A 26,896-nucleotide genomic window follows, 5' to 3' on the forward strand; every position below is an offset into this window, starting at 1 on the left:
TGTATACCGGTACTTGTATTTGAATATTACAGCCATACTATGCTTGCATTCTCTATAACCTGTAACGCTGTAAACATATGTATATTGCTAAATGTAAAACCAATAAAAATTTCTAAAAGAAAAAAAATGTGGGGGAAAAGAAGACTAAATAAAATATACAGATAGCTCAGAATGTTTCATTTACTGTTTGTGAATAAAAAAAAGTGTGCGTGGCTTTTAAAAACTAAAGCATCAGAAAACAGATTTTGGGACAAGTGTGTAAAGTGAGGAAGATGGCTGTAGCCCCTCGCTGCTCCAACAAGCACCTACTTACAGTACAGGATCAACCCAAGACAAGGACTTCATTTTGATCTAAGCTACAGAGAATTCAGGTATTAAAGCAGCTACTTACAGTTACAAGGCAACTGCACCAAAGTGGAGGCCTTTGTGGTAGTTCCTGCCCCCATAAATGCGAATAAAGAGGAAAAACACCATCTCCATTTCATTTTTTTCGCAGACACATTAAGTAAAAAAAAAAAGAGGCCAGAATCTACTTGCACATCTTTCATTTTATTGACATTTTCATTTACAAAAACAAGTATGAGAGAATGCATAGAGTGAGCCACACCCACAGTCGGCTCATTACTGACATTTGAGGGGGGCGGTATGCAAAGGGAAGCAGGAAAAGGCAACAATTTGTTTAAAATGAGTTAAAAAAGAAGAAAAAGAAACACAGTTCACAGGTGTTCAACTGAGTGCATATATACTCCTACGGTTTCTTACACAAACAACTGAATGACCTCACACACAAATACACACATGCTCACCGCCACACACCGCAGCTGTGTGGATGTGAAAGGATAAAAAGGACAGCATGAAGAACAAATCCTGACACACACACTCTTACCAATAAAGAGATGATTACACGGGTCAGTTCAGTCTGACCCAACCCGCCCGGGTGATATTATCGTCACAGGACCCGGTGTCATGGCGGGAATACAACGAGGGAAAATCAAAAGTGACTGCATTAACAGGCACAATAACATTTTGTTTCACTCTGCTTGCATATGTTATTATCTGGGTGAGGACATCCTTCCATGTGACGGAGTACACAAGCAGTTAATACAATTTGAATGCAGAGCCCGAGCTAGCATCCTTTATTTGTGCAGTAAAACTGAATTAAAACTGCCTTCATGTTGAGCATCGTGTCAGTAGTTTCATCTAAGAGTTGAGAGCCACACACTGGGCGTTTCTGCAAAGGAAGTGAGCTCATTAGGTCAAAAATGCTCTCACCCACCAAGCAGAGCATTCTTTGGAAAAGTTATCGATGCCTGCCTATCGGATGGTTTGTGTTGCCGGCTAAGCTGTGCTCTTCAACTCTGAAGCTTATGAGAAAATGCACATTTCTGGGACATGTAATGACGATAAATAAACAAAACAACAGGTAAAACACTGTCACTGCAGTTTGCGCCGATCGGAAAGGCGACGCAACTTGTTAAAAAGTGTTTTCAAAGCAGACGGTAAATATCTTTCTCCTCCTCCGACAAATCACTGGACATCATGCCACAGTAAACTAAAAATATTCAATTTTCTAACCTTCTGGTTTTTCTTCTCCTTAACTGAAGAATGAAAATGATTTTTTTTAATTCCCTGTGCGTGCCTGTATGCAATGACTGTGCGTTAATGTACACGTTTCTGGTTCGTTTCTTCACTTTCTTGCTGAACCGGTTACCAGTTTATCAGTGTAAACTCAAGAGGATTGTCCTTGCCTGGTGTACAAGCCCAGATTCACCATCTGAGGGGGGGGGGAAACAACAACAAAACAACCCAAAACAAGAAAATGAGATGAACCTTGTGGAGGAAGAGGATTAAAAAAGGGCTTTGGGAACAAAACCTTGTCTGAGTTCCAGGTACCAGATGACCTCTTCTTCTCCAGAGGAAACGCACTACATGTTAGCGTTTTGCCAAAAGTGGGCTGAGACTACAACACAATCAGGTTACCTAGGTAATATATTATCTTCATATATATATATATATATTTATCGAAAGCCTGTTTTGTTAAAATTTGTTAATATTTATTTTACACACACACACAACACGGGCAAATGTTTAATTCCTTCCTGTCAGAAAGCCCCCCCTCTTGCTTTTTTACACTCCAGCAGTTGGAGAACTGGATAATGTTCTGCTTTTAATCGATTCATTTCTAAACCCCTGGAACCTCCCACATGGGGTGGAGATGCACGTACGTTCATGTATGTAAAAACTGCTGCGTTATCGGAGATGGTGAGAACATTTGGCTGCGTGTGTCCTTGTCGTTTCTGCTCTCCTGATTGTTACAGGTGGGCAGGGGGCCCCGCGCATCTGCTCGCAGCTGCTGTGCATTCTGGTCCGTGGGATCTTTTCACACAAGGCACATCGTCTTTTAACTCTCCCAAAGCTGGTTTTTCTGTTTATCCTGCTTAGACAAGGCTCAAGTACTGATTCCCCACTCGGTCTTGCTGAATCCAGACCATCAATCCCGCCACGGCATACGGAGCTACTGACTCCTACATGTTTTTTCTCTGGGCTTTACACGGTGTGGGGATGCGGGGATACTGTGCTACTTTAGGTATGTTTTAAACATGATCATCAGGACGACACCACAGCCGGCTGTTGAAGAAGTACCCATCTGTTCAGAGATTTGAGACGTGGAATTACTTTAATTCTCTTCACTGACAGTTATGTTGGAGGCAAGAGTTTACTGTAACCGAGCTAAGCACAGACGCATTTATGTCCAAAAAGGAGAAATGAAGGGATCCAATGAAACTGGAAACAGGGCAACCACTCCTCCTCCTCCAAATCAATTTGAGAATCTTTTAACCTCGCCTTGGCGGCACACCCTTCTGTTACAGACAAACCTCTAATTCTTAAACAAAACACTGGAGTCACTGCGGTGCCGTCTTTGTCCTTTGCTGGCGAACGGGTTGTTAGCTGGCGTGCAGGTGGCTCTGGTTTTCAATCCATTTCTGAACGGGGTTGCAGGTTGTTTGAGTGTGGGGGGCGGGGGTTAACCGTTCAGGAGGTAGACCACCAACTCGTAGGTGCACATCATGATGGCGGTGTTGGGAATCTGACGTATCAGGTGAGTCGTGAGGCCCCGGTACAGAGCGCGGTAGCCCTCCTCTTTGGGCACAGTTGTTAGAGTCTGGAAGAAGGACCGGTACTTGGTGCCCTCTTCTCGTAGCCTGGTGCGGATCACCTCTGGAGTCAAGAACAAACGGGACAGTTAGAAATAAGCACAAAGAAGGAGAGAAAAGGAAAAAGAAAAAAAAAAAAAAAAAAAAAAAAAAATCAGGTTTTTACCAACATGGTATTAACCATTAATATATATGCAGACAAAGTAAAAGAAAAAAAAAATGTATATATATATAATTAATAAATATATGATATATTAAAAATGCATTATTTATTTATATATATATATATATATATATATATATATACACACACACACACACACACACACACACACACATATATATATACATAGATATAGATATATATATATATATATATATATATATCTGCCATAGGTTTTTACCAACATGGTATTAAACATTAATATATATGCAGACAAAAATAAAAAAATAAATAAGCACAAAGGAACCGAACAAGAACAGCTTCCAGCTGATAGCAGGTACCAACCATGAGGATAAGCAATAGATGTGGCACAAGTTTTGGAGGTTGCAGCAGCGAGCATCATCCCGACGAAGTCTGAAGCATCTTTTGACACTTCCTCCTCCTCATCCATGTTCTGCGGTGCCTTGTACTCCAAGAGGCGCCGTTTAATATTTTCATAGATCACAAAGTGGATCACAGTCTCTGAGATACCAGCGTAAGACGCCGACATTCCCCTGTAGAAGCCTCGCAAGCCATCTGCTTGGTACACTCGCCGCACACACTGAAACGCATTCATCCTCTGCTCCCCTCGATTCCTGGGGAAAGATGGAGACAAACACGTATTACAATCTCTTCATGCAGGTACTCAGGACCCACTGCCCTGCATGGTTTGGGATGTTTCCATGCTCAGATTAGTGGGCCACTGTAAGGTACTTCTATTATAAAAGAGGAAAAACAACAATGGACGAGTGGCTCAAGATAACGCACATTACACATGAGATCATGTACATTTCCTATCGGGAGAAAGTGTCTTTCAATTGAAAGATGGCCAGTTACATTATTATTCAAATGCTTTCAATCATTCAGTGTCTTTACCAGGAAAAACAAACAAACTGACAACCAGGTTAAGACAGTACTTGTAAAAGAAACTATCAAACAATCTTCAGCCTTAATGCAAACAAGGCCTTAATCGCAGTAAACGATTAGACCAAGATATCAGTGTGCCGGTCATTGTCGCACTACTGTTGAAGTCATGTTAATGCCTTGATCGCAATATAATACTCTATTGCTCTTACTTTTTAACAACTTGTGCTTTTTATTATTTTACCTCTTTTCTTAGAATTTTATTTTATTTGTTATTTAAGCATACTCTTAAATTAAATACTTTTTTTTTTTGAACACCGCGCAAAGTTATGGGTAAGCCCTGAATGCAGGCATTGTGACGTAGAATTGTCAAATTGGTTTAATTCACCGTAATACAAATACTGTATTTCACCTGGTCTTTGCACGTTTTGACCGTAGAGAAACGTAATTCTCGTCAGTTGTGTGAAATAAGACCTGGAAACAGGCATCGTGGCATAGAATTGTCAAATTGGTTTAATTCACTGCACGAATTGTTACAGATTACTTTTGTAATACTGTATTTGACCCGGTCTTTGTACGTTTCGACCGTATAGAAACGTAATTCTTGCCATTTTAAGAATGAGATGTGTACCTGCTGTACTCTACTGCCCTTACTTTTTAACAACTTGTGCTATTCATTATTTTACCTCTTTTTCATTTTATTTGTTATTTACTGTTTAATTGTGTAAAGCACTTTGAATTACCTTGTGTTGAATTGTGCTATACAAATAAACTTGCCTTGCCTATCACAATGTACAAAACACAGTTAAATGACACTAAAAATGAGAAGCTTAACCTCAAATTATCAACAGCAAAGTCAAAAGAAGTCAAATTTTTTCACTAAATTAGAAAAATATTAAAAGCCATATTTGTCATGACACCGATGAACTCTAGTGATTTTGCAGTAAGTCCTGCAGGGAGCGCTGGAACAGCTTTTATGTTCATTTCTGCATACCTGCCAGGAAAGGTGATTAAGACAATTAGGATACTGCTTATGTAAGATTTGCACTGGACTAAAATGACCTCTGGACCTGCAGTAATTCTGACATCTGTATTTAGTTCCGTGTATTCCTGCTGGAAGAGTGAAGTCTGACGTTGATCCCGGAAATGACATCAAGTCCTCGCATTTTATTAAACACTTCACATTTTAATATTGCTTTTAAAACATCTGAGCAGACTCTCAAGAGTTAGATTTCAGTGGCTACACGTCACATTTTGAGAAGTGACAAAAAACGGATGATGGCGTATTGGCCTATGTTTTAAGTTGCCATGGTAACAGTCAACTTAACGGCAAGACGTAACCGGAGCTTTTTGTTGACGCCCTAAAGGTTTTGTGCCGTCAGAAAGGCTTTGACATTGATGAAAGATTAAAGGTTTTTTACTGCGTGATGCAGCGACGTGTCCCAAAACGCACAAGAACGCGTGTTTTTTATAAGTCTCTGTGTGAAGCTTCATGTTGATTCATTTCTATAAGTTTACATCTAAAAATATCAGATCATCCCACTATATGGGGTGGATATAGGTGAAAGCTGGAATCATGTCACACTTTCAGAATCAGAATCAGAATACTTTATTGTCAGTGTACATGGGTACAGTGAGATTTGAAGCAGCATCACCTCTCCAGTGCAAGACAAATAACAGTAACAGTAGTGCAAACAATAAGAAATATAAGAAATGTAAATAATATAAAAAAGGTTAAGGTGACCTTTTTTATATTATTTATATTTCTTATATTTGTACCGTAATTGCCACAATTATGGCTGGAAGAGGCAGAAGAGGCTACAAAGTTTATTTTTGTAACAAGATTCCAGCCTGCACATCACTAATGGCACTTTTACACTAGTACCTACTCAGCCCGACTCGACTTGCCTTTGCGCTTTCCCACTAGGGGTCCAACTGTGCCGAGTAGATACTTTTTCTGTAACTCTGCTGGGGTTCTAATGGCCCTTTTCCACTAGTACCACCTCAGCTCGCTTATACCCGCCACGCCCCCGTCTTGCGCTTTTCCACTACGGGCTAAGGCGGGTAAAGGCGTGCCAAGCAGATACTTTTTCTGTAACCATTATTCTGCTGACTCGCGGCTTCTTGTTCATTTTATTCGACAGGCAATGGCAACGCAAAAGTTTGTTTCATGATCCAACTCTGAGGTGCAGATGTTCATAAACCTGGTGCTGAGGAGAGAATTAAAAAGGGATCTAGACGGGCGATAAGGAACGACCAGATCTACCAGGAGCTCTGTCTCTTATAGCTGCTCGCGGCTCCAGCTGACTTTTCAGCAGCGCCGAGACAAATAAACAAAAAAAAAAAGCGCCGCCGCTTGAAGCTTCTCTCACTCTCATTTTTTAACTTGATATTGAACACAAGCCACAGACCCAGCAGCACATCTATCATCTCCTCCAGGTTCTACATCTTTAGTGTTGTCTTCTTCGTTTAAATCACACAATCAAATCCGTCACAGCAGCTTCGCTCCAACCCACCTACTTCTGATCTGGGATTGAAAAGAAACGAGCAAGGCAAGTCGAGTAGGTACTAGTCTCAAAGCGCCATAATAACAGACAATGCTCTTTACAATGTCAAATATTCTAAAACCCACCACGAATATTAATCAAGAGTATGGTCTTATTTAGATAATAATAATAATACTGGTGTTTGTGTCACGGTAGGGCTGTTTGTCTTTAGTATAGTTGTCATTTTGGAGTAATTGCATAAACATAGAAGCCACCAAAGTTAGAAAAACCTTTTCCTTGTGTAGACTATACTAGTGTGACATGTATTATTTCATATTTTTTCCTGGGGAATGGAGCGATGCTGATGTCCATCACCCAATGAGAGTATGCAAAAACATACAACGTCTAAAACCTTCAAATCTGGGCCTCCTAAAGCGGCTGAGCATGAAGGACGGGGCGGGAGGTTCAACCACAGACCAGATGTTTATACACATATGTGACACCACAGTGTCATGTTTACCTTGCATCCAGCTGCAGACGCGTCTTTATAAGCCATATGGGATTTGTTGCTGTGATGGCTGTGAAACCTGAGGAGAAGGAAAAACAACAGGATTACACATCTCCAACAGAAACGCAGCGATGAGCTATGTTTCGAGCTGTCACTGGTGATAATAGGCTTTTATTAAGATGTGTCTATGTTGGCAACAGAAAAGGTTAAAACATTTTTTGATGAAACATTTCAATTTACAAAGGCAATGAAAATTGAGCAAATAGGAGAAAACATAATTTGCAAAAAACTGGATACAGTAAATCTAATCTAACGACCTGATGATAAACCTCACAAGAGGAGAAGATGACAGAAATATGGAAGCTGAAAGAGAAGAACCAGGTATAAAAGAAGCAGAGATCTGTGGAGAGTACTCACGCTGACCCCAGTAACTCCTCACAGATGAAGCTAGAGACCCCTGGTGGTGTGGGGGTCTCATGCCCTCGCGAGAGGAGAGCTATAAAAGCCTAAAACAGACACAGGCTTGTGTGTAGCAAAATGACCGGCATGCAACCATTGAACTCCCCATTCCCAACATTATTCCACAGGAGTTTATCCACCCAGATTAACAAGTGCATGTGAAATTATCAAATGATCAGGCCTCACACCCCAAAACAAGGAGGGAAACACCATCAACTATTACCAAAAAAGAAAGGGAGGAAAATAAAAATAAAAAGGATGTTCAAGAATAGATCTGAGGTGCATAAGTGGCAGAACGACTAAAATGCACCTCGTTGACCAAGTACAACACTCATCACCTTTAGTTACTTCCATTTCCAGCTTTGCTATTAAATGGACACCAAAAAAACTTTCTTATTATTAATTCCTGGAGTTTGCATTCCTAATATCTTGTATAAAAGTGACAAATATCCTCAATAGCATAAAACTACATACATTTTGGTTAAGGATCACAAATGCAAGCGACACTACAAGGCTCGGAGGCCGTTGCAGGAGACAGCAGTGAGCTCTGCTGTGTGTGCAGATGAGATTACCTGTGAGAATGCCAACCCCTCATCACCTGTCACTTCCCCTCTGGCAACGTACACTAAAGAATAACGCCGACTGTGACTGTACGGAGATCTACTGACAAATACTGACCTTGACTGAGCTGTTGAAAGCCCTAAGTCATGGCGTGCTAAAAAAGGTGGCGCTGCCTTGAACCGTGAACACACTAGCAGAGTCCAGCGGTTCAGCAGCGCTCTGTCCGACGGCCCATATCGTACTGGGTTTTCACTTTTAAGTAGTGTTACAGACAACAAAACTGTCATTAAATGTGTGACTTTTAATCAAATCGGTTCCAAGGCCGATAAAATAAAGTGCCTTTGGGGAAAAGGTGATAAAAAACAGGACAGGACAAGCATGTTTCTGAATATACTGCGTCTATAGGTTGTCAGTCATTGCTGTATGTAGGTCATCATAAATCTACAAACTAGTTCTACCACTTTTCAATATGGAGAAAAGGTCGACAGCAGCAAAACACCTCCAACGTTACTTAAGCCTGAGCTCATAACACCATATCACGTGACAGCGTACCAGCTCTGAACCAGACAAGGTCCATGTACTGAAAGAAAAGACAACAAAAAAACAAAAAAGCCCACACACACACACACACACTTTGTTAAAGCATTTGACCTATGGCAGCACACAGGGGTGCATGTCAGTCTGCTCCCCGGTCTATGGTTACCTGCCATTCCAGCCGACACCATATGGACTTGTGTGGAGTCTGGTTCTAACACGCCGTTTAGTTTCTCTTTGGCAGTGGAGTAAGCAGCAAAGTAGATCGCTCTGTTGGGAGAAAATCAAATCAATAAATAATCAGCTCCGGCACCGTTATACCTGGGCAGAGGTGGACAGAGTACTCAACCCCAGTACTTGAGTAAGAGTACAAATACTACTGGTCAAAATGTACTCCGTTACAAGTAAAAGTAGCTCAGTCAAAATATTACTCGAGTAAGAGTAGAAAAGTACTTGCTTTTAAAGGTACTTAAGTATCCAAAAGTAAATGCTTTTAAATTTACTTTAAGTAAGAGTAAGAGTAAGAGTACATTTCTTATTTTCCACATCAGTAAATTACTATATTTTTTCTAAATTAATTTAAGGATCTTTTAACTCTTGTTTCTGAAAATTAACTCTTTGAAACCAGCTGCACTGATGTGCTGCTTTTAGAACCACAATGTTATATAAAACCTGCAGAAACACCAAAAACTAATCAAATGAACGGGATCATAAGAGGACAGCAGATGATGCAGAGTTTATTAACAATCATGAACTGAAACCTGCACCATCCAACTAAGTCTGGATGTCCCTCAAAGACCACTGCTTTACAAAAAACTACATCTCTGCTTTGTCTCTGCTATGTCTTGACTTGTTGCGGCTCTGTCTTGACAAACGCAGGCTACTTTGGCGGTATCGTTTTGAGGAGGCTTGACGTATTTCCGCTTTACGTACATCCCAGTGGAGAGCGTGCACTGTGATAGGTCTCCTCCTTTGACAAAAACAGCTTGTGTCCAATAGGATTTTAGGGAAGAAGAAAAAAGAGCAGACCTGAAAGTAACGAGTACTTTTCAGCCTTCCTAGAAATTTACTCGAGTAAAAGTAAAAATATGTGTCTTGGAAATGTATTCAAGTAAGAGTAATAAGTACCAAAGAAATCTAATACTCAAGTAAAGTACAAATCCTCTGGATATGTACTTAAGTACAGTACTCAAGTAAATTTACTCCGTTACTGTCCACCACTGTACCTGGGTGGCGTGAAACAAGTCACGTGGCATGTTCTGTCTTTGCTATTTTGTCTCAGTTACTGCCTTCGGTAGCTGTACAGCTTATCAATAAAAAATTAGCAATTAAAACTGCCCCTAATGCAGGGCTCCAGACTAACTTTTTTCACTAGGAGCACAGTAGCCCCTAACTGAAAATTTTTAGGGGCACAATCAGAAATTTTAGGAGCGCACATCGTTTATCGACACGCTAACCAAATTTTTACATTTCTACTACATTTCAGTGTATTAGTAATACGTATTTCATAATAGATTAATGAATTCAGGGATTAAAGCAAAAAAAATATTTTTGACTGAAAAAATTTTTTCAGGCCAGTTCATATTCCCCCTCCATCTATGCGCTGCAGCACACTTTAAGAATGGCCCCTTTTTTGCTGTGCGGTCGTTTCCCAAAGGTTTCAAGTAAAAAAGTTAAATGCTGTATTAGCCCTTCTGTTTTCTGTTTCTGGTCTATCACCATTTGATTCGATCCGATCCGATATTAATGTGGGTTAGTGTTATTAAAAATGTTTTTTGAGCTGTTGCCTGAATTATACGACTGTAAAACAACTAGTGAAATAATAATTTCACAATAATTATTGTGAAATAACTAAAAAATAAATAACTCAAATGGGTCTTTCAATATCCATTTAAAGTGCAAAAAAGAAGGAAATATCAACAGCTCATGCAGTAAACAAATAATTTTAGCCTGTCTAATTTATTCTGTCACCAGACACACAGCTTGCCCTGAAGCATCAGGGATTTTTCAGGTATGTCATGACAAACTGTGTGTCCAATAACAGAAGAAACCAAACAAGCTATGAACTTCATTGAACTTATATAACATTTTGAAATTTAAGCTGAAATATCCAAAACACTGAACACTGGTTTTGCACGGGTGGGGGTGTGTATGAGTGTGTATATGTGTATGAGTGTGTCCTTGTCTGTGTGTAACGTGCCTGGCGATTCAATCTGCAAGTTTTGCCCGCACACAGTTGACTGGACACGAAAAGATACATGCGAAAAAAGATCATGTACTTTAACGGCGACGTCTGTAGGTGTAATAATCATAATTTTGTATTACAGTACGACGCGCTCTCCTCACGTGGAGCGCGAGAGCGGGGTCTGTTTCTTAACGCAGCTGGTTGTCTGTGTGAGCGGACGTTAACGCAGCATTAACGCAGGCTCAAACAGCAAGTAATTTCCAGCATTAACAGTGCTGCTCAGCCCGCCGTCTGTACGGAGTAAACTTTGGTTCTGTATTTTCTGCGCTGGTTTCTCAGGCGGCCGCTTCCACATGTTTGTTTTCTTCACGAGGGCAGCGGGGGCGGGCGGGGGAAAGAAGCGCAGTGTCCCCGGCTCTTACCCTTTTTTCAGCATTTTTTCAAAAGAAAACTTAATTTAGTTCGAGTTTTAAAAACCAGCGCTTTGTTAACGCTACCGCTGCTCTTTGACGCCGTGTTCATTGTTTGATAGTTTCACACCACGCACATATGTGAATTAAATGACGTGACTACTGGTCCCCCAGTCTCTGACAAGTCGGTCTTACCTGAGGGACGGGGGCGAACCCGCCCTCCTCTGGTTCTGATTGGATAATACCAAGGCTCTGGCTAGATTTATTGGTTTACAACAGTGTCAGTTTAATGTCCAACATGATTTAATTGGATAGTCTAACGGCTGATTTATGGTTCCGCGTTACACCAACGCAGAGCCTACGGCGTTGATGTAACACTGGCAAATTTACTGGTCGCACGTGTGCGAGTGGACATGAAATTCAGTCGCACATACTCAAATTTTGGTCGCAAAATGCGAGCATTTGGTCGCAGTCTGGAGCCCTGCCCTAATGTTAGGCTCAGTTTAATGAAATTTTAATATTAATAGCCAGGAGCAAAACTAACAGTGTCTGCAGATAAGTTTGTCAGTAAATACACTGTTAAGTAAAGGAAGCACCCAATTTATTTTCCGTTATTATTTTTTTTTCCTTAATTAAAACAATGCCCACACTTGTGTGTAAATGAGGGATAGTGCTGCTTTTGTCATTTCTTAGCAACAGCACAGTTGTGGCTCATGTGTACAAATATTTGCATACCTGGTCACATTGCTAATGATGCTCATCCCTCACATAAAATCAAAGTGTTTGTGCATTCATCTTTAAAACGACGTCACAACCCCGGAGGCCTCTTGCCCTCCACACTGCAGCATCAACATTCAGTCAAGCAAGACTCAAACTAAACACTTCACATATGCTCAGCTCCGGCAGCTGCCGGCTGCAGCATTAGCAGCGGCAGCACGGGACCATTAACGGCTACTTTGCTCCTCCATTATAACCGAGAGGAGTGTGGCAACGTCCGCCGCGCTCCTGCTGTCGTTGTCCTGTTTTCACAGAGCCGGTGCAGAAACTACTGAGGAAGCCGTGAGCATGAATGGACTTTAATGACCTCGAGTCCCTAATGCTTCTTTGTTACCAAGCAACCATGTGGCCATTTCAGAACGCCAATGTTTTTCTCAATCTTATAGTCATATTAAAAATAACTACACTGAACAAAGTGTAGTGTGTAAAGCTATTTTCAAAAAAAAATACGGTATACCCATTTCAAACAGTGTAACAATCATTTCATTAAACCTTAATTTAAATAAAAACAACTTTACAGCATGTTCTCACTTTCAATCCAGGAAAACAAAAACCTGGTGAAAATGTGGCCACAAGAGGAACATTTATGGCAAATTGAAGCAATGGATAACATGAATGGCAAAGAAAACCCTGGTAAAAACAAAATCGAAAACAGTGACGTGACATGTTCCAGAGCGCAGCAGATTTTAATTATGGTTTGAAACTGATCTCAAAAAAGGTCAAGTATCTTAAGGCCCAGTCCCAATACACCCACTACCCCTACTTTTCAGCACTACCCCTACATTTTGCGCGTTCCCATGAGGGTAGTGGTGTCCCAATTCCTCTTTTCATCTAGGGGGAGTGGGGAAAACGAGGGCTAGTGGATATGAATCTACCCCTACAGAGGGAGGGTTTTCAGATGCTCACTAGCTGACCGAGGGCTAGAAAAATTTCCCAGAATGCTTTACGTCATCATTTGCAGACTGAATCAAAAAAAAAAAAAAAACATGGCAGCCATTTCTTATTTTTTAGTGAATAAAAATCAATATTTTGAGTTAGTTTCTGCATAAAAATGCGTTTTGATTACATTTATAGCGAGAAATATATATTTTACTTTCATAATATTCACTCAGTGAATGTACATAATCACTCGCTTGCCCGTTGTTGCGAAGTCTTTTTCACTTTCACTTTTTTACGGCGTAGGTTACGCAGCGACGCGACGCCATACCCTAAAATACCCATAAATCGTGCCGATTTAACGCGGAACCATAAATCAGCTCCCGAGCTGGCAGGCTGTTTTCATCCCGAAATTTTCGGAGCAAATTTCTTAACAGGCGTTATTTGGATAAACTGAGCCCAGGTTGGGGATCTTAACGGTTACTTTTACGCCTGAAAAAATATTAAAACTTAATAAAGTGGCATATTAACAGCGCTACAGCGGAAATTAAAACAGCTTCTAGCTTGCTTTAAATAAAGATGTGATGAGGACACATTGGCATTCATAGCCTTGATTACATTCAGCTTCAAAAAACAATAAGGAATAAAAAGGTGCTCACATCCTACTGTCAGAGTTGGACATCCACCAAAATGCATTTTTAACCGAGAAATCTTGGAAAGATGAAAAGTTCTAAAAGTCTATTTGAAAAATACAGACCAGGACCAGACACGGTCAATGCCTATAAGTATAATCCTTCATACTTCTGGCTTTACAGAAAGAATAGCACCTTCATATGAGAAATGAAATATTTTCTGAATGTTACTGGATAGAAACCTTCCTGTTAACACCAGTGTTTGTTGTGAAGGATTCACGATATGCAAAGGCAGAACAGAATGATAAATGATCCAGAATGAACGAACAGGCTCAAAACCTTATAATTATTTGACTGGGTTTTTTCTACGCATGTGTATTGATGGCGAACTTTCTTGGACGGTTCTGATTGGCCTTAAATTACTGATATAGCTTCGGTGAGAACTACCATCCCTCACATCGACACATACGAACTTTGGATTTTGCATTACTGCGATGCATGTGCACGACAAGGGATCATTTCACAGCATGTGAATCTTTATGTAGGACGAGGGGAGACACGCCAGAACAAGCTTTGGTTTTCAGAACAGTCAAATTAGAAGGCCTTACAGAAGAGAATAACAAGTCAAAGACAGGAAACAAAAAAGGCCACCCACACCAAGAACAACAAGAAGAATTATAACAATACTGCCGAGAGATGTTTTATACCCCCAGCCCTCCAAAACTATCACTTACTGATGTGAGCTGTCACACACAAACAAGAAACAAAAAAGAACAAAACAAAAAAAGTGCAAGCCCACAAATCTCTAGAGAGGAGAGGTGTCCAGAGACTTTAACACTCTGTTATTTGAGCTGTTTACTTCAGAGGCCACATTCTAGTCATGCCTCCATGTGCCTCGACATCAGTACCGACCAGACACCAGAGATGCCATCAGGGCCAGAGAACGCTCAGCAGGGACTGGACATTAAAAACAAGTAGCTAATCATCAACACTGAGCTCTTTCATAGAAAGTGTTTATTTGACCATCAATTAGCTGACATTAGAGAGTCTTATATATCTTTAATCTATTATTATCATTATTATTATTGAAATGAACCACAGTGAAGGGTGTGGAGCTCCGCTTTTGAGCTGATTATCTTTAAGCACCCTGAAGGAGAGAGCATGACGCTGGCTGCGTTGTGATTGGCCGTCAACTATCTTTACTGCTCATCAGATTGCATAAAGATGTACAATTCACTTCTGTCCTTGTCATTATGGCGGGGGTGTGGACAACTGGGCCTGCAGTAAAGAAAAACAGCAGATGCTCTCTGCCTGAAGCTCTGGTGTATGGGTGAGTGGTGAAGTGGACAGATGTGCAACAGGTCATTATTTCTGGTACCAGTGGTGCAGAAATACACATTTCTTATGACGGGAATCTAAATCTAAAGCTGATTTAATGATTAATCCCTATGACATTAAACAAGAGAATGTCATACATGTCATGTACCGCAACTATTTTGTGGAATTGGGAGGAAAAACAAACCGTCAACGTCATTACAATCTGTAAACACTAAACGGTTATAAAAGGCACAAAAATATCACGACAAAAGCTATGCAGAGACTTGGCCTGATGTAGCCACAGCAAGTCTGCAGGAAGCAACAGATCTATTTTAAGAAGATACTTAAATGACAGTTCAGAACGAGAGAAAATGACCATCCAGATCATCATCAGTAACAAGCGCAACAGTGTGATGGTATGGGCTTGTATCAGGGCTCCCAGCAAAGCCATTTACACATCTTTGGTGGCTGCATTAATGATGAAATGTTTCCCGTGAGGTTTTAGAGCAACATTTGCTGCTTTCAAGGTGAATTATTTTTTTAAATTATTATTATTACTACTACTACTACTACTACTACAGGGACAGTGTGGACCTATTCAGAAATTAAGTTGATAGGACAAAAAAAAAAAACTACACAAAGGGGTTCATAATGTCGGATGAATGTCAAGTTAATGTAAGAATGGGTATTTTTCTTTTTTTTTACACCATCTAATCATCCCAACGTGTGTTTTTTTTCCAACAAGCATTTCAGAAACAAAATATCAGTTGTGCATGCTGTGTTGTACTACGAACTGAAACAGCTGTTACATTTCCAGAGTGGTTTAGATTTAGAATGCTCTTCCTCTGATAAAAAAAACAGCTAAAACCTGCTGACATGCACTTTTTTTAGTGCAACATAAAAAGAAAAGTTAAGCGAGTGGCAGGCATCCACGAGGTCCAGATCTGAGCGGCACTGATGGGAAAGCCACAGCTGTGAGCGGTAATAAACATCAATGAATCCAATAGTTGAGGTCCAGTTCTGTTCTCAGCAAACTGTCAGTACATTTTCATTTTACCAGGAACTCCCTACAGATAAAATCTCTATTTCAAGTGAGCCTGGCCAAAAGGCACTTCGGTACAGACCGCAAAACAATAAAAAATACTTGCATACGATTAAGATGTCATAACATAATTTAGGTGCTCCAATACAAAAGTAAAACATTAAAAAACTTAAGAGAATACTATTAAGACGTCATAAAATAAATTCAAGAATGGTTTAATAATAGCAGTTTGATCCCTTCAGTTTAACAGTTTGTCAGTAAAGTTTTACATTTGTTGGGGGAAATGAAGTGCTGACGCCGGGGTAAATTTTGCAGATGACTCTGTAACAAAGGTGCAGCATGGGAAAAAGCTTTTTTACCAGGTTCTGAGTGGATTTTGGGGACTCTGAAGAGGAGCCGATATGATGAGCGGGACTTGTACCTACACCTGGCTGGAGACATGCCCTAAACGGCCTCAGAAGTAAATAAAAACCAGTCACGTTGCCTCATTTGTCTCAGTGAAAGCCTCGGGAGCAGCGCACTGTAATTGACATTACAATAAAATAAAGACTACATCACTGAATAACATTCAACTGGACAAAAACCTAGATGTCCCACAGTTCTAATTTGTTGTTTTTTTTAACTTGCTGCCACCAGAAAAACTAAAGATGGTTAGGGTGTGCAGCTTGCCCGAGCGATCGCATCTGTTCGTGTACGTTTCTTGGTTCAGTACTGCACCACCTGTAAGTGTGATACCGGCGGCCTCCACTTGGGGGCAGAGTGCAACCTGAGTTGAGAAAGTACAGACAAAAAATATACAACGAGCAAACTGTTGGAAAGGGAAGTTATCGTTTTTTAAATTGAAATGTATTGAGCAAAATAAAACTTGTAAGAAGTAGAACCACAAAACTAGAAAGTGAACTACATGATAAACACTAAATTAATTCCAAATGTCTACTTCAGCTCGGGGGACAATATGGGTCGGGAGTTATTGCTTCGCCTCCCAGCAAAAATAATTGCTTGTTGGAGGAGACTGATTAGAAATTCTCAACTTTTTTTTATTCCTCTAAAAGGATCCCACAAAGAGAACGGTGTAAATTAAAATGTTCAAACACGCTACAAACAAATTTTCAGTAAAATTCTCACAACTAGTTTTCATGTCTGGATTAGGGATGCCCCGATACCGATACTGGTATCGGGGCCGATACTGCTCTCATATACTCATACTCGTACTTGCAAAAATTCTCCGATACCACGCACCGATACTTCATTGTTGTTGTAGTTACTGGTTAGCGCCGCTAGGGGGACGGTTGAGTATTACCCTTACTCACAGGGAACTTTATTAAACACTCCACGTAACTCACAGTACAACATAAACAATCCCATTGTTACATTCCGGTTAGCCGCGCCGACAGCCCGCAGTCTGCCTTGCTTCTGTCGTCGTCCCTTATTTTGAAATGTGTCCACATTGCTGACGTCCCGGTGCATTAATTGTCTCTATATTCTCTGAAACAGCACTGCCAGTCTCACTCACGGGCACCACTCTATATAACCGGACTGTAAGAATGGGATTGTTTATGTTCTTCTTCTTCTTCTTCTGTTTTATTGGCGGATCGCAACCAACTTTAAGGTGCATACCGGCATCTACTGTACAAGAGTGTGTAACATCATTTCATTTAGCCTGTTTTTTAAATTATATTTGATTGTTTAAGTTGTTTCACACGGACGGCTTCAGGTGAAGCACCACACATGCTCAGTTGATGTACCTGCGAAGGGACTAAAGCGCAGAGGAAAGCCCCGCTTGCCGAGTTTTGTTTGAAATTGAATTTCTGTTGCAAATAAAACCTGTCTTCCATTGCATTTTTCATTGCATTTTTAGCCTAGTTATTTTTGTGGTAGAAGTATTGGATCGGTACTCTGTATCGGCGAGTACACAAATTAAAATACTCGTACTCAGTGTGAAAAAAATGGTATCGGGACATCCCTAGTCTGGATTAAACTGGTTGAACTGGTTTTGTTGCGATCACTGCAGAGTGTATCAGAGACGCAATTTGCCATTTGGATCGTTGTCTGTTTCTCAAGCTTTACCGATGCGGGACATAGACGACATGAACCACAGACACCACAGTAATCCCTCGCGATAACGCGGTTCACTTTTCACAGTCTCACTGCTTCACGGATTTGCATTGTGTTCTGCATTCTGATTGTCTAAACCACATGTGTCAAACTGAATCCCAGAAGGGCCGGTGTACTGCATGTTTTAGATGTTTCACTGCTTTAACACACCTGATTCTAATTAATCATCGTCACCAGCTTGTCATCCAGGGCTGCACAATTCTGTCAAAGACACAGTCACTTGTATCATGGTGCAATGAAGCAGGGAAACATCTAAAATCTGCAGGGACACCGGCCCTCGAGGACTGGAGTCCGACACCCCTGGCCTAAACAGTCACCCCGCTTCTTCACTTCCTGTATGTCAATAAAGTTGGTCGCTTAGCAACTGCTTAGAATGGCCAATGAGCTTCAGCGAGCAGCTCAAGAATGTGAACCTTTGATGAATCGTTCATTACAGTTCTCAAATATGATGGATAGATGGTGGCATGTCGGTTTATAAGAATCTTTTTGCCCAGAAGAAAAAAAGAGCGACAACAACTGCCCATAACTATGTTCTTCTCTCGAAAAAACACACCTGCTCCACGGGCGGAGTCAGGATGCAGCAGCACCGTAAGAAGAGCAGCGAATCACAACTTGTCCTACTGTACTTATTGTTTTTTTTTTTCATAATCATTTTTTATTTTCTCCTGTTCAAATCTAGTTAATCGGGTCGGAGTGGGGCGGTGCTGATCTCCACAATTTGAAGCCTAGAATAATAATTGTGGCAGCCATGATGCGTACACATGCGCGCTGGTAACTGCAAATACACTCCAGCCCTGAGAGCTAAACTGGAACAGCTCAGTGCTAACGAGGTGAAAGCAGGCGTACAGCCACCGATAGTGCTGCTCAGACTTGCTCTGGTTGGTAAATCGATTGCCCCAACATGCTTGCATGCATGTATGCATGCATGCATGCATGCATGTATGTATATATGTATATATATATATATATTGGGGAAAAAGGGAGTCCAGTAGGACGACCGGCTCAAGCTACGACCAGAACGTGACTAAAATGTACATGCCAACATAGTTTGTAACGAACCTTTTTAACTCATTATGGACTTCTTTTTTTCTCCTTTCCGGTAATTTTCCCCCTCGGTTTTTGGAAGTTTCACCATATCAGGCGATTTTTTTGTAAGACATTATTTTCTTGATAACTTTTGAGGTCAACAATACACCAATAGCAAATTTACTACCTTTCAAATCAGAGAACAAACTGCTATAAAAACATCAAAGATTTATTTATTTGTTTATTTACTTTTAGGTTTTTGTCCAAATCTTTAATTGCCTGAGTCCTTAATAAAAGTACCAAATATTAAAACCATAAACCTTTAAATGTAAATTTCCTTACATGGCATCACTGCTTTAATGGGAAAAAAAGAGATGTTGAAAAGCCGGGGATGTTATTTAATCTTTTCAAAGGATTACCAAACATTAATAACATTGACAAAGAAGAATGTTTAGTAGCATCACAGTCTTTTACTTTATAGTCCAGGTCCTTTAAATTCCCAAGAAAAGGTTGACTATGAGAGTGAGAGAAAGCTTACCTGGAAGGAGCCACGCCCACCAAGTTTGGCCCCAAGCCCCTGAAAAGAGAGCGGGGTCCCTCCTTCTCCAATATTAACCTGAATACAAAATACACAAAAAGTACATGAGTCTAGCACCACATCAGTGCTGCAGAGTGCATACATCTGTCAGATGTAATTGTCCATCTTATAATAAAAGACATTTAGAGTTAAGATTTAAGTCTTTGACTTTTTGAGCAATTCAGTTCTTTTTTTTTTTTTAAAGCTGAAACTTTTTCTCTGTGACTAAAAGGTTGTCTTATCAGCCACGTAATCAATTTAAACTATAATAGGCCCGTATCAAGGCCCAAGGTCTGGTGTCAATATGGAGAATTGTTGTTTCTAAAAATATCGGGGGAGTGTTGGGCTATATTCAAATCCCTAAAACAAGAATACAAAAACATTTGGGTGAACATTACAGTACAAGTCAGCTGTATTTGGCACTACAAGGTCAAGAAGACACATGACATACAAGTAAAGATTTCTCAGTAAGACTTGACAGAAGCAGGAAATGGATCCACACATTGTGTTGTGCTGCAGTGTTTTTGTACACGTGTAAGTTGCTTTCTAAGCACACAGTGAGATTCAGCCTAGAGCCCCTCTAACATAAGATAGTAAATGATACAGTGAATCATGATCAGTGTTGGGTGTAACGCGTTACTGTAACGAGATTACATTCGCCAGTAACGCAGTAATGTAACGCGTTACAGTTGTAATTTGGGTAATCCCGTTATAGTTACTCTAAGACAAGAAAAAATACGTTATGTTACTTTAAGCTTTTCAACTACATGTAGAATGGGAGAACAGAAAAGAAAATTAAACTTGCCTTTCATGCGTCTTCACGCGTTGCGCTGCAACACTTGTCTGACTTGAGGCTGATTTATGGTTCCGCGTTAAATCGACACAGTGCCTACGGCGTAGGGTATGCGGCGACACACACCGTACGGTGCGTGTCGCCGCATACCCTACGCCGTAAGTTCTGCGTTGGTGTAACGCAGAACCATAAATCAGCCTTTAACGTGATCTTACGGGATTTTACGGGATTTGACGGGACTTCTGGTGCTGATCTGGGCACTGCAGTAATAAAGTTCCAACTACAGGACTGTCTCAGAAAATTAGAATATTGTGATAAAGTTCTTTATTTTCTTTTAGGCAAATTAAAAAAAACTAAAATGTCATACATTCTGGATTCATTACAAATCAACTGAAATATTGCAAGCCTTTATATTATTTTATAATTGATGATTATGGCTTACAGTTTAAGATTAAGATTCCCAGAATATTCACATTTTTTTAGATAGGATATTTGAGTTTTCTTAAGTTGTAAACCATGATCAGCAATATTAAAATAATAAAAGGCTTGCAATATTTCAGTTGATTTTTAATTAATCCAGAATGTATGACATTTTTGTTTTTGTAATTGCATTACAGAAAATCACAATATTCAAATTTTCTGAGACAGTCCTGTACATGTTGTTCATTGGCAATGGAGTTATGGAGCAGCTCAGGTGATATTGCGGAGTAATCCAAAAGTAATATAACTAGTAATATAACTAGTTACTTTCAGCAACCAGTAACTAAGTAGTGTAAGGGATTACTTTTTTTTAAAGTAACTAGTAATATGTAATGGATTACTTTTTTTGAGTAACTACCCCAACACTGATCATGATAGTTCATCAGTCTAAGAAAATCTTGAAAATTAAAAGAAGACAAAAGGACATGTTATTTCTCTCTCTCCTAAAAAGGACTGCTGGGCGCTCCGGTGAAGTTTTACAATTGGATTTCAGGGAGTCTGTCATTGCCAGCAGAACAATGGCAACTCTACAGCCCCGGGCTGGTGCAGACCGAGTAAAGACCCTCAACTCTGGCTGAGCCTGAACCCAAGGCCACGCGCACCGCCTGCTCAACTTACTTTCCTTGAGCTTAATTAATGGTGATAGGCCCTACTTCAAAAGCAAGGACAATATTATGTTACGATATATGCAAAATACACACTATGTATATATCTCACACCAAAACGGTAGTCAGGTACCCACTTGAGACAATGTAGGGGGCCCGGTGGGGACATGCGGGCCACACTGGCCCCATTCACAGTACTGAGCTGAACCTCAGATACATAGAAGGTGATGGTGGACGACTGGAGACGAGTCTTCACGACTTCCAGAGGACACGTCAATATAGCGCCCACCGTTCCCCCACATCTGGCACAAAGAGAGAGGAAAAAGGTGATGTTAAGGTAGAAAACCACATTTGGGTCTTAGTTGACGAAACAAGATTGACATTATGTCCATTTAAAAACTAAATAAATAAAAGGGCGTGTCGTGCATTGTATAAGTGAATTAGGCAACGGCATGGCTGATGGAATCCTGCAGATCCCTGGCATGTAGACAGGAAAATAGCACAGTCTGGGAGCAGAGAGACAGTCAGGAATTCTTTGTGTTTAGAGGGGAATAACAGCAAGCTATTGTTCAGTGTCGCACTAGATTCTGAGTAGATTCATGCCATTTTTTTATAAAACAATCCTCTTAACAATTTTAAAAACTTTTGAAGGCATGAGAACAGTAGCACAACAAGCTCTGGCTGGATCTCAAAAGTAATCAACAGTACACTAAAAACCAAATACATTATTTACAAAACCATTTAGAAAGAGATTTCCCGGACAAGAAAAGCAAACCTCAGTCTTTTGAGTGGGTAGAAAAATAAAAGGTTCCAATTTTTAATTTGCTTAGTTATAATGTAATGATGATAATTACACACTTTTCTAAGTTACACATTTTTTTCCTGAATCAACAGTAGTTTATCTAAACAGATGAGGTTTAAACTTTTAACAAGGTTATACATATATTGAAAATAAAAATAAATAAGTAAATACTCAACTTCTGATCAGCATAGGTAAGGTAAAACAAACATGGGACAATATGACTATCCTATAGACAGGGTACCCCGTCATCATCTAAAAAGGTACCTGGGGTGGCATGAGCCCAGAATATACTTCTCTTTAAAACTAACCTGCACGTGTGATAAATAATACAAGCAGAACCGGCACAAGAACTCTACAGTGGTCAGGAGCTCAGATGCCAAATGCAGCACAAAAGCACCATCGACTTGAGCAACGTAAGGCCACTAGCAGGAGTTCCGAGGAGATCTTTTTCAGGGCCGGATTGTTGACGCATGTCTCCATAACCAGGAACGGCCCTGAAAAAGTGGGCTTCAGGAACCTTTCCAGGGCCAAAAAGTACCTTTCTGTAGTAGGAGAGATACTGACGTTGGCCAACAGGAGCCTTCTGATGGGGCTTCTGCTAATCAAGAGTTTTAAATTATGTTCAGCACTCTAAGATTAAGATGTGAACACAACTCAACCTGTTGGACCAGAAACATTTTGCTGCGAGTAGATTTGATGAAGTTGGAAAAAATTTGAAAAACCATAGATGGGCCAACAAGTCTGTTTGGGCTTTGTTGGCTTATTATGCCAACAAAAACACAAGTGACATCCCCCTTGTTACGCGTTTCTTCTTCTCTTTCTACTTTTGCTACATTCTTCTTTTTCATCTCCTTTCATGCTGCTGGCTGTTTGCGAAAAATGTGCAGCATCACCACCTCGTGGTTAGGTGTGATATGTGTCCGGTCAACGGTTCTGGTTTGGTGCTACAGTGAAATGGCGACATGCCAGCTGAAGGGGCTGAGAAGACACCAGACCCTGTTAGAGGTTCCTGTCTGGCGGGTTTACCCTGAATCCCCACAAATGTAAACACACCTATAATGAGCCTCGTGGGACTAGCAGGTTGTCCTAGTAGGTCGACACTGGACTGGGTGGGGCCACAATGTTAGATATCAAAAGCAGGAGCAGTTATCTCAGTTAGGGTTAATTTTCAATCTGTACCAAAGTCCTGTGAAAACAGCCTTTAACAGAGTTCAAATAACAAACGAAGATGCCGTCAGAGTATGTACCTCAGGAAATATCAAATACTAGAACTGTCAGAGCATGCGTGGATAAGTTTAGGTTTGAGTTTTGTTCGTAACATGCAGAACATGTATTATCTCTTCTTATATCTTTAATCTGAGTTGAGGCAACCAACAACACATGTAATTAGTGATGCACCGATTGTTCGGTAACCGAAATTGTTCGGCCGAAAATGGCAAAAAAAACGGTGTTCGGTGGATTAAGTGGGAAAAAAACCGAACAATTAATAACGGCGTTGTAATATAAGGAAATAGACTGGCCGCTCCCGTACCGGTTGCGCACCACAAACATAAATCGTTGGCCAACCAAAAAGTAACCACATAAGATAAGAATTTGACCTAACATTCACCAGGAGGTGGAACCAAAACAACATAATGCTGGGAAATTAAAAAATGTTCCGTTTTTATGTTCAATCAATATTTTCTACCTTGTAATTTTGTAAAAGATTTTTTTCTTTGAAAAGCATGCCTAGATCAAATTTATTTGATTTATGAAATGGTGAAAAAATTGGCAAAATAAATGAAAAACTGCGAAGAACCATGTTCGGTATTGTTTGGTATTCGGCCAAGTGTTTATTATTATTTTTGGTTTCGGCCACAAATTTTCATTTCGGTGCATCACTACATGAAATCATTTAATGGTACAAATGCGCAGTATTTATATCCTTTTATAACTAAAAGTATCCTAAGTTTTGTTCAAAAATATACAAATCCCCAATCCTCATGTTAGTGTAGACAGGCAAAATGCTAAATGCTGTATGTGTTGTAATAATGAGACTGCTAGTTTAATTTCCTCATATCTTAATTCCTACGAGGTAGAGTCAGCATGATTTTTTTTATTTACTTGCAAATCTCAAGTCTAATAAAAGTTGTAGACGAACAGTTGTTATGACTTTAAATCAAAACAAAACACAGACACTTTTATAGATCGACTGAATGGCAGGGTGAACAGAAAAGCCTAGAGTGCACAGGATGTCCCAGCTCTGATGTTGCATCAGGTATTCAAAGCAAACAATCGTCTGTTGCTTCCAAACTGCGTTTGACCTTTACAGGCACCTGTTTTGATGTACATAAGATTAATTAACAATAACAATACTAAGAATACTCAATTAAAGAAAAGAAAGGACTGTAAAAACTCAATGCAGCTGAGCTTTTTATATTAAAACATGAGTAAAACTCAAAGGAAACCCGCTGCAGCCGCCAGAGCAGAGCGCACATTTTCATGTGGTTTAGTGTCATTGAAATGTCAACTGTTAAAGCTGATTTATGGTTCCGCGTTAAATCGACGCAGAGCATACGCCGTAAGGTACGCGGCGACGCGCTCCGTACGCAGAGCCTACGCCGTAACTACGGCGTCGATTTAACGCGGAACCATAATTCAGGCTTTACGTAAAGCCTGAATTATGGTCCCGGCCACAATCTTAAACCTGCACGTGTATAACTAATAAAAGGACCCGTAAAAACGCGCAGCCCCACACACACACGCCGGACACCTGCGTTAAGATCCATGGTTAAGCCCCGAGTGTTGACCTAAGCTAAGTTAGCCTAGCCGCTGCGCGCTCCCGCGGCGCTAGTTATGCCGCGTTCCATTTGTCCTCGGAAGTCGGAATTTCCAAGTTCCGAGTCGGAATTTTCAACTGGAACGCCCCTCGAAGTGGGATTTCCTACTCGGAAACTCGGAGAAGCTTCACCACCCCCGAGTTAACATTACAAGATGGCTGCCCCGGCTGTAAACAGTAAGTAGAAGAGAGCTCTGTAATAATTCGTAGCACTTCTGTCTAGTTTTGGTCACACTAAATCAGTCGTATACAAGTATTGTTCGGTATATATATGTGGAAATGCTGCTATAGTGTAATTTACATTTTTCATGTGGTATATGCGAACTACAAACTTGTTTTCCGACTTTGTAACTGGAACGCTGATTACTCGGCTATGATGCCATTCCCAGTTCCGAGTTCCGAGTTCCGAGGTAAATGGAACGCAGCATTAGCCTAGCCTGCGCGCTCCCGCGGCAGCAGATACTCACCCTCCTGCAAACAGATGAACCAAGGTGTCTCTTTGGCTCATTGTGTCTCATATTCGGGCACCGTCCGCGGGCACCACACGGGGCGGTACTGGGGGTGGGGGTGGCGGCCCCTGCACACCGAGGAGAGCCTCGTCCCCTCCGGGAGAGCGTGTTTGGGGCTGGAGGTCAGCTGCGTGCGGCGGCTACTGGCGGGGCCGGCAGGTCCTCGGGGGGGAAATGACTCAAACTCTCGTCCCCTGAGACGGTGCTTCAGCAGGTGCGGGTCTGTATCACGGCAGGGTAAGTCCGGTTTTGCAGCGGGGACTGACTGGAGGGTCCGCGGCTCCTCACGCTTGTTTGGCCACACTGAGCTCGGCGGCTCAGGTTGCAATGTTTATCATCGAGTGAGAGAGCGGAAAACAGACGCGCTGATTGGCTGATGGCTGCTAAGCCCCGCCCCCATCACTACTGCTCCACGTGATCCACGGGCTTTTATTTTGAAGGCCAGTGGAACCGAGACCACCCCGAGAGAGTGGAGCTCGAGAAGAAATGTAACGAAAACAGTCGGGGGACGTGAATAGTTTGTTATTTTTACTCGTTTTTGGTTTTGGGCAGCTTTTCGAAAGGCAACATTGACATCTGTCACCGCAGTAGCCCCGAACAGCGGAGTCACATAACCTTTATAAGAGTATTTTTCCATGCAGATAGTTATGAAACTTTTTGACACCAAGACTGTTTAATAATGTCCGTCGTTGAACTCCTACTACTATGGACTAGTCTGGGAAGGAAGATATATATATATATATATATATATATATATATATATATATACAGTGGTGGATGGTAACGGAGTAAAGGTAACTTGAGTACTGTACTTAAGTACATATCCAGAGGATTTGTACTTTACTTGAGTATTAGATTTCTTTGGTACTTATTACTCTTACTTGAATACATTTCCAAGACAAATATTTTTACTTTTACTCAAGTAAATTTCTAGGAAGGCTGAAAAGTACTCGTTACTTTCAGGTCTGCTCTTTTTTCTTCTTCCCTAAATCCTATTGGACACAAGCTGTTTTTGTCAAAGGAGGAGACCTATCACAGTGCACGCTCTCCACTGGGATGTACGTAAAGCGGAAATACGTCAAGCCTCCTCAAAACGATACCGCCAAAGTAGCCTGCGTTTGTCAAGACAGAGTCAAGACATAGAAGCAACAATGGCTACGCCT

General features: G+C 40.8%; 1 protein-coding gene across 1 annotated transcript; it reads right to left on the reverse strand.

The window, feature by feature from the left end:
* Window positions 1-533: 533 nt before the first annotated feature.
* On the reverse strand, window positions 534-26,069 carry LOC133441585 (solute carrier family 25 member 36-A). The gene is made up of 7 exons (XM_061719023.1): window positions 25,692-26,069; window positions 21,742-21,906; window positions 19,688-19,765; window positions 8,939-9,039; window positions 7,228-7,294; window positions 3,664-3,953; window positions 534-3,219 (listed from the first exon to the last, which is right to left on the reverse strand). Exons 1-7 carry the CDS (start codon window positions 25,730-25,732, stop codon window positions 3,026-3,028), a joined length of 936 nt encoding a protein of 311 aa, XP_061575007.1. The 5' UTR covers window positions 25,733-26,069; the 3' UTR covers window positions 534-3,025.
* Window positions 26,070-26,896: the final 827 nt, after the last annotated feature.

The sequence above is a fragment of the Cololabis saira genome, chromosome 4, assembly GCF_033807715.1.
Source record: "Cololabis saira isolate AMF1-May2022 chromosome 4, fColSai1.1, whole genome shotgun sequence".
Lineage (NCBI taxonomy): Eukaryota > Metazoa > Chordata > Actinopteri > Beloniformes > Belonidae > Cololabis > Cololabis saira.

Bases quoted from the DNA above. Each gene is read 5' to 3' on its own strand.
- LOC133441585 (XM_061719023.1), bottom strand. From the start codon at position 25,732: ATGAGCCAAAGAGACACCTTGGTTCATCTGTTTGCAGGAGG. The intron at 21,907-25,691 runs GTGAGTATCTGC...TCTTTGTGCCAG, and splicing joins GTTCATCTGTTTGCAGGAGG to ATGTGGGGGAACGGTGGGCG. The intron at 19,766-21,741 runs GTGGGTACCTGA...TTTTGTATTCAG, and splicing joins GGCCCCCTACATTGTCTCAA to GTTAATATTGGAGAAGGAGG.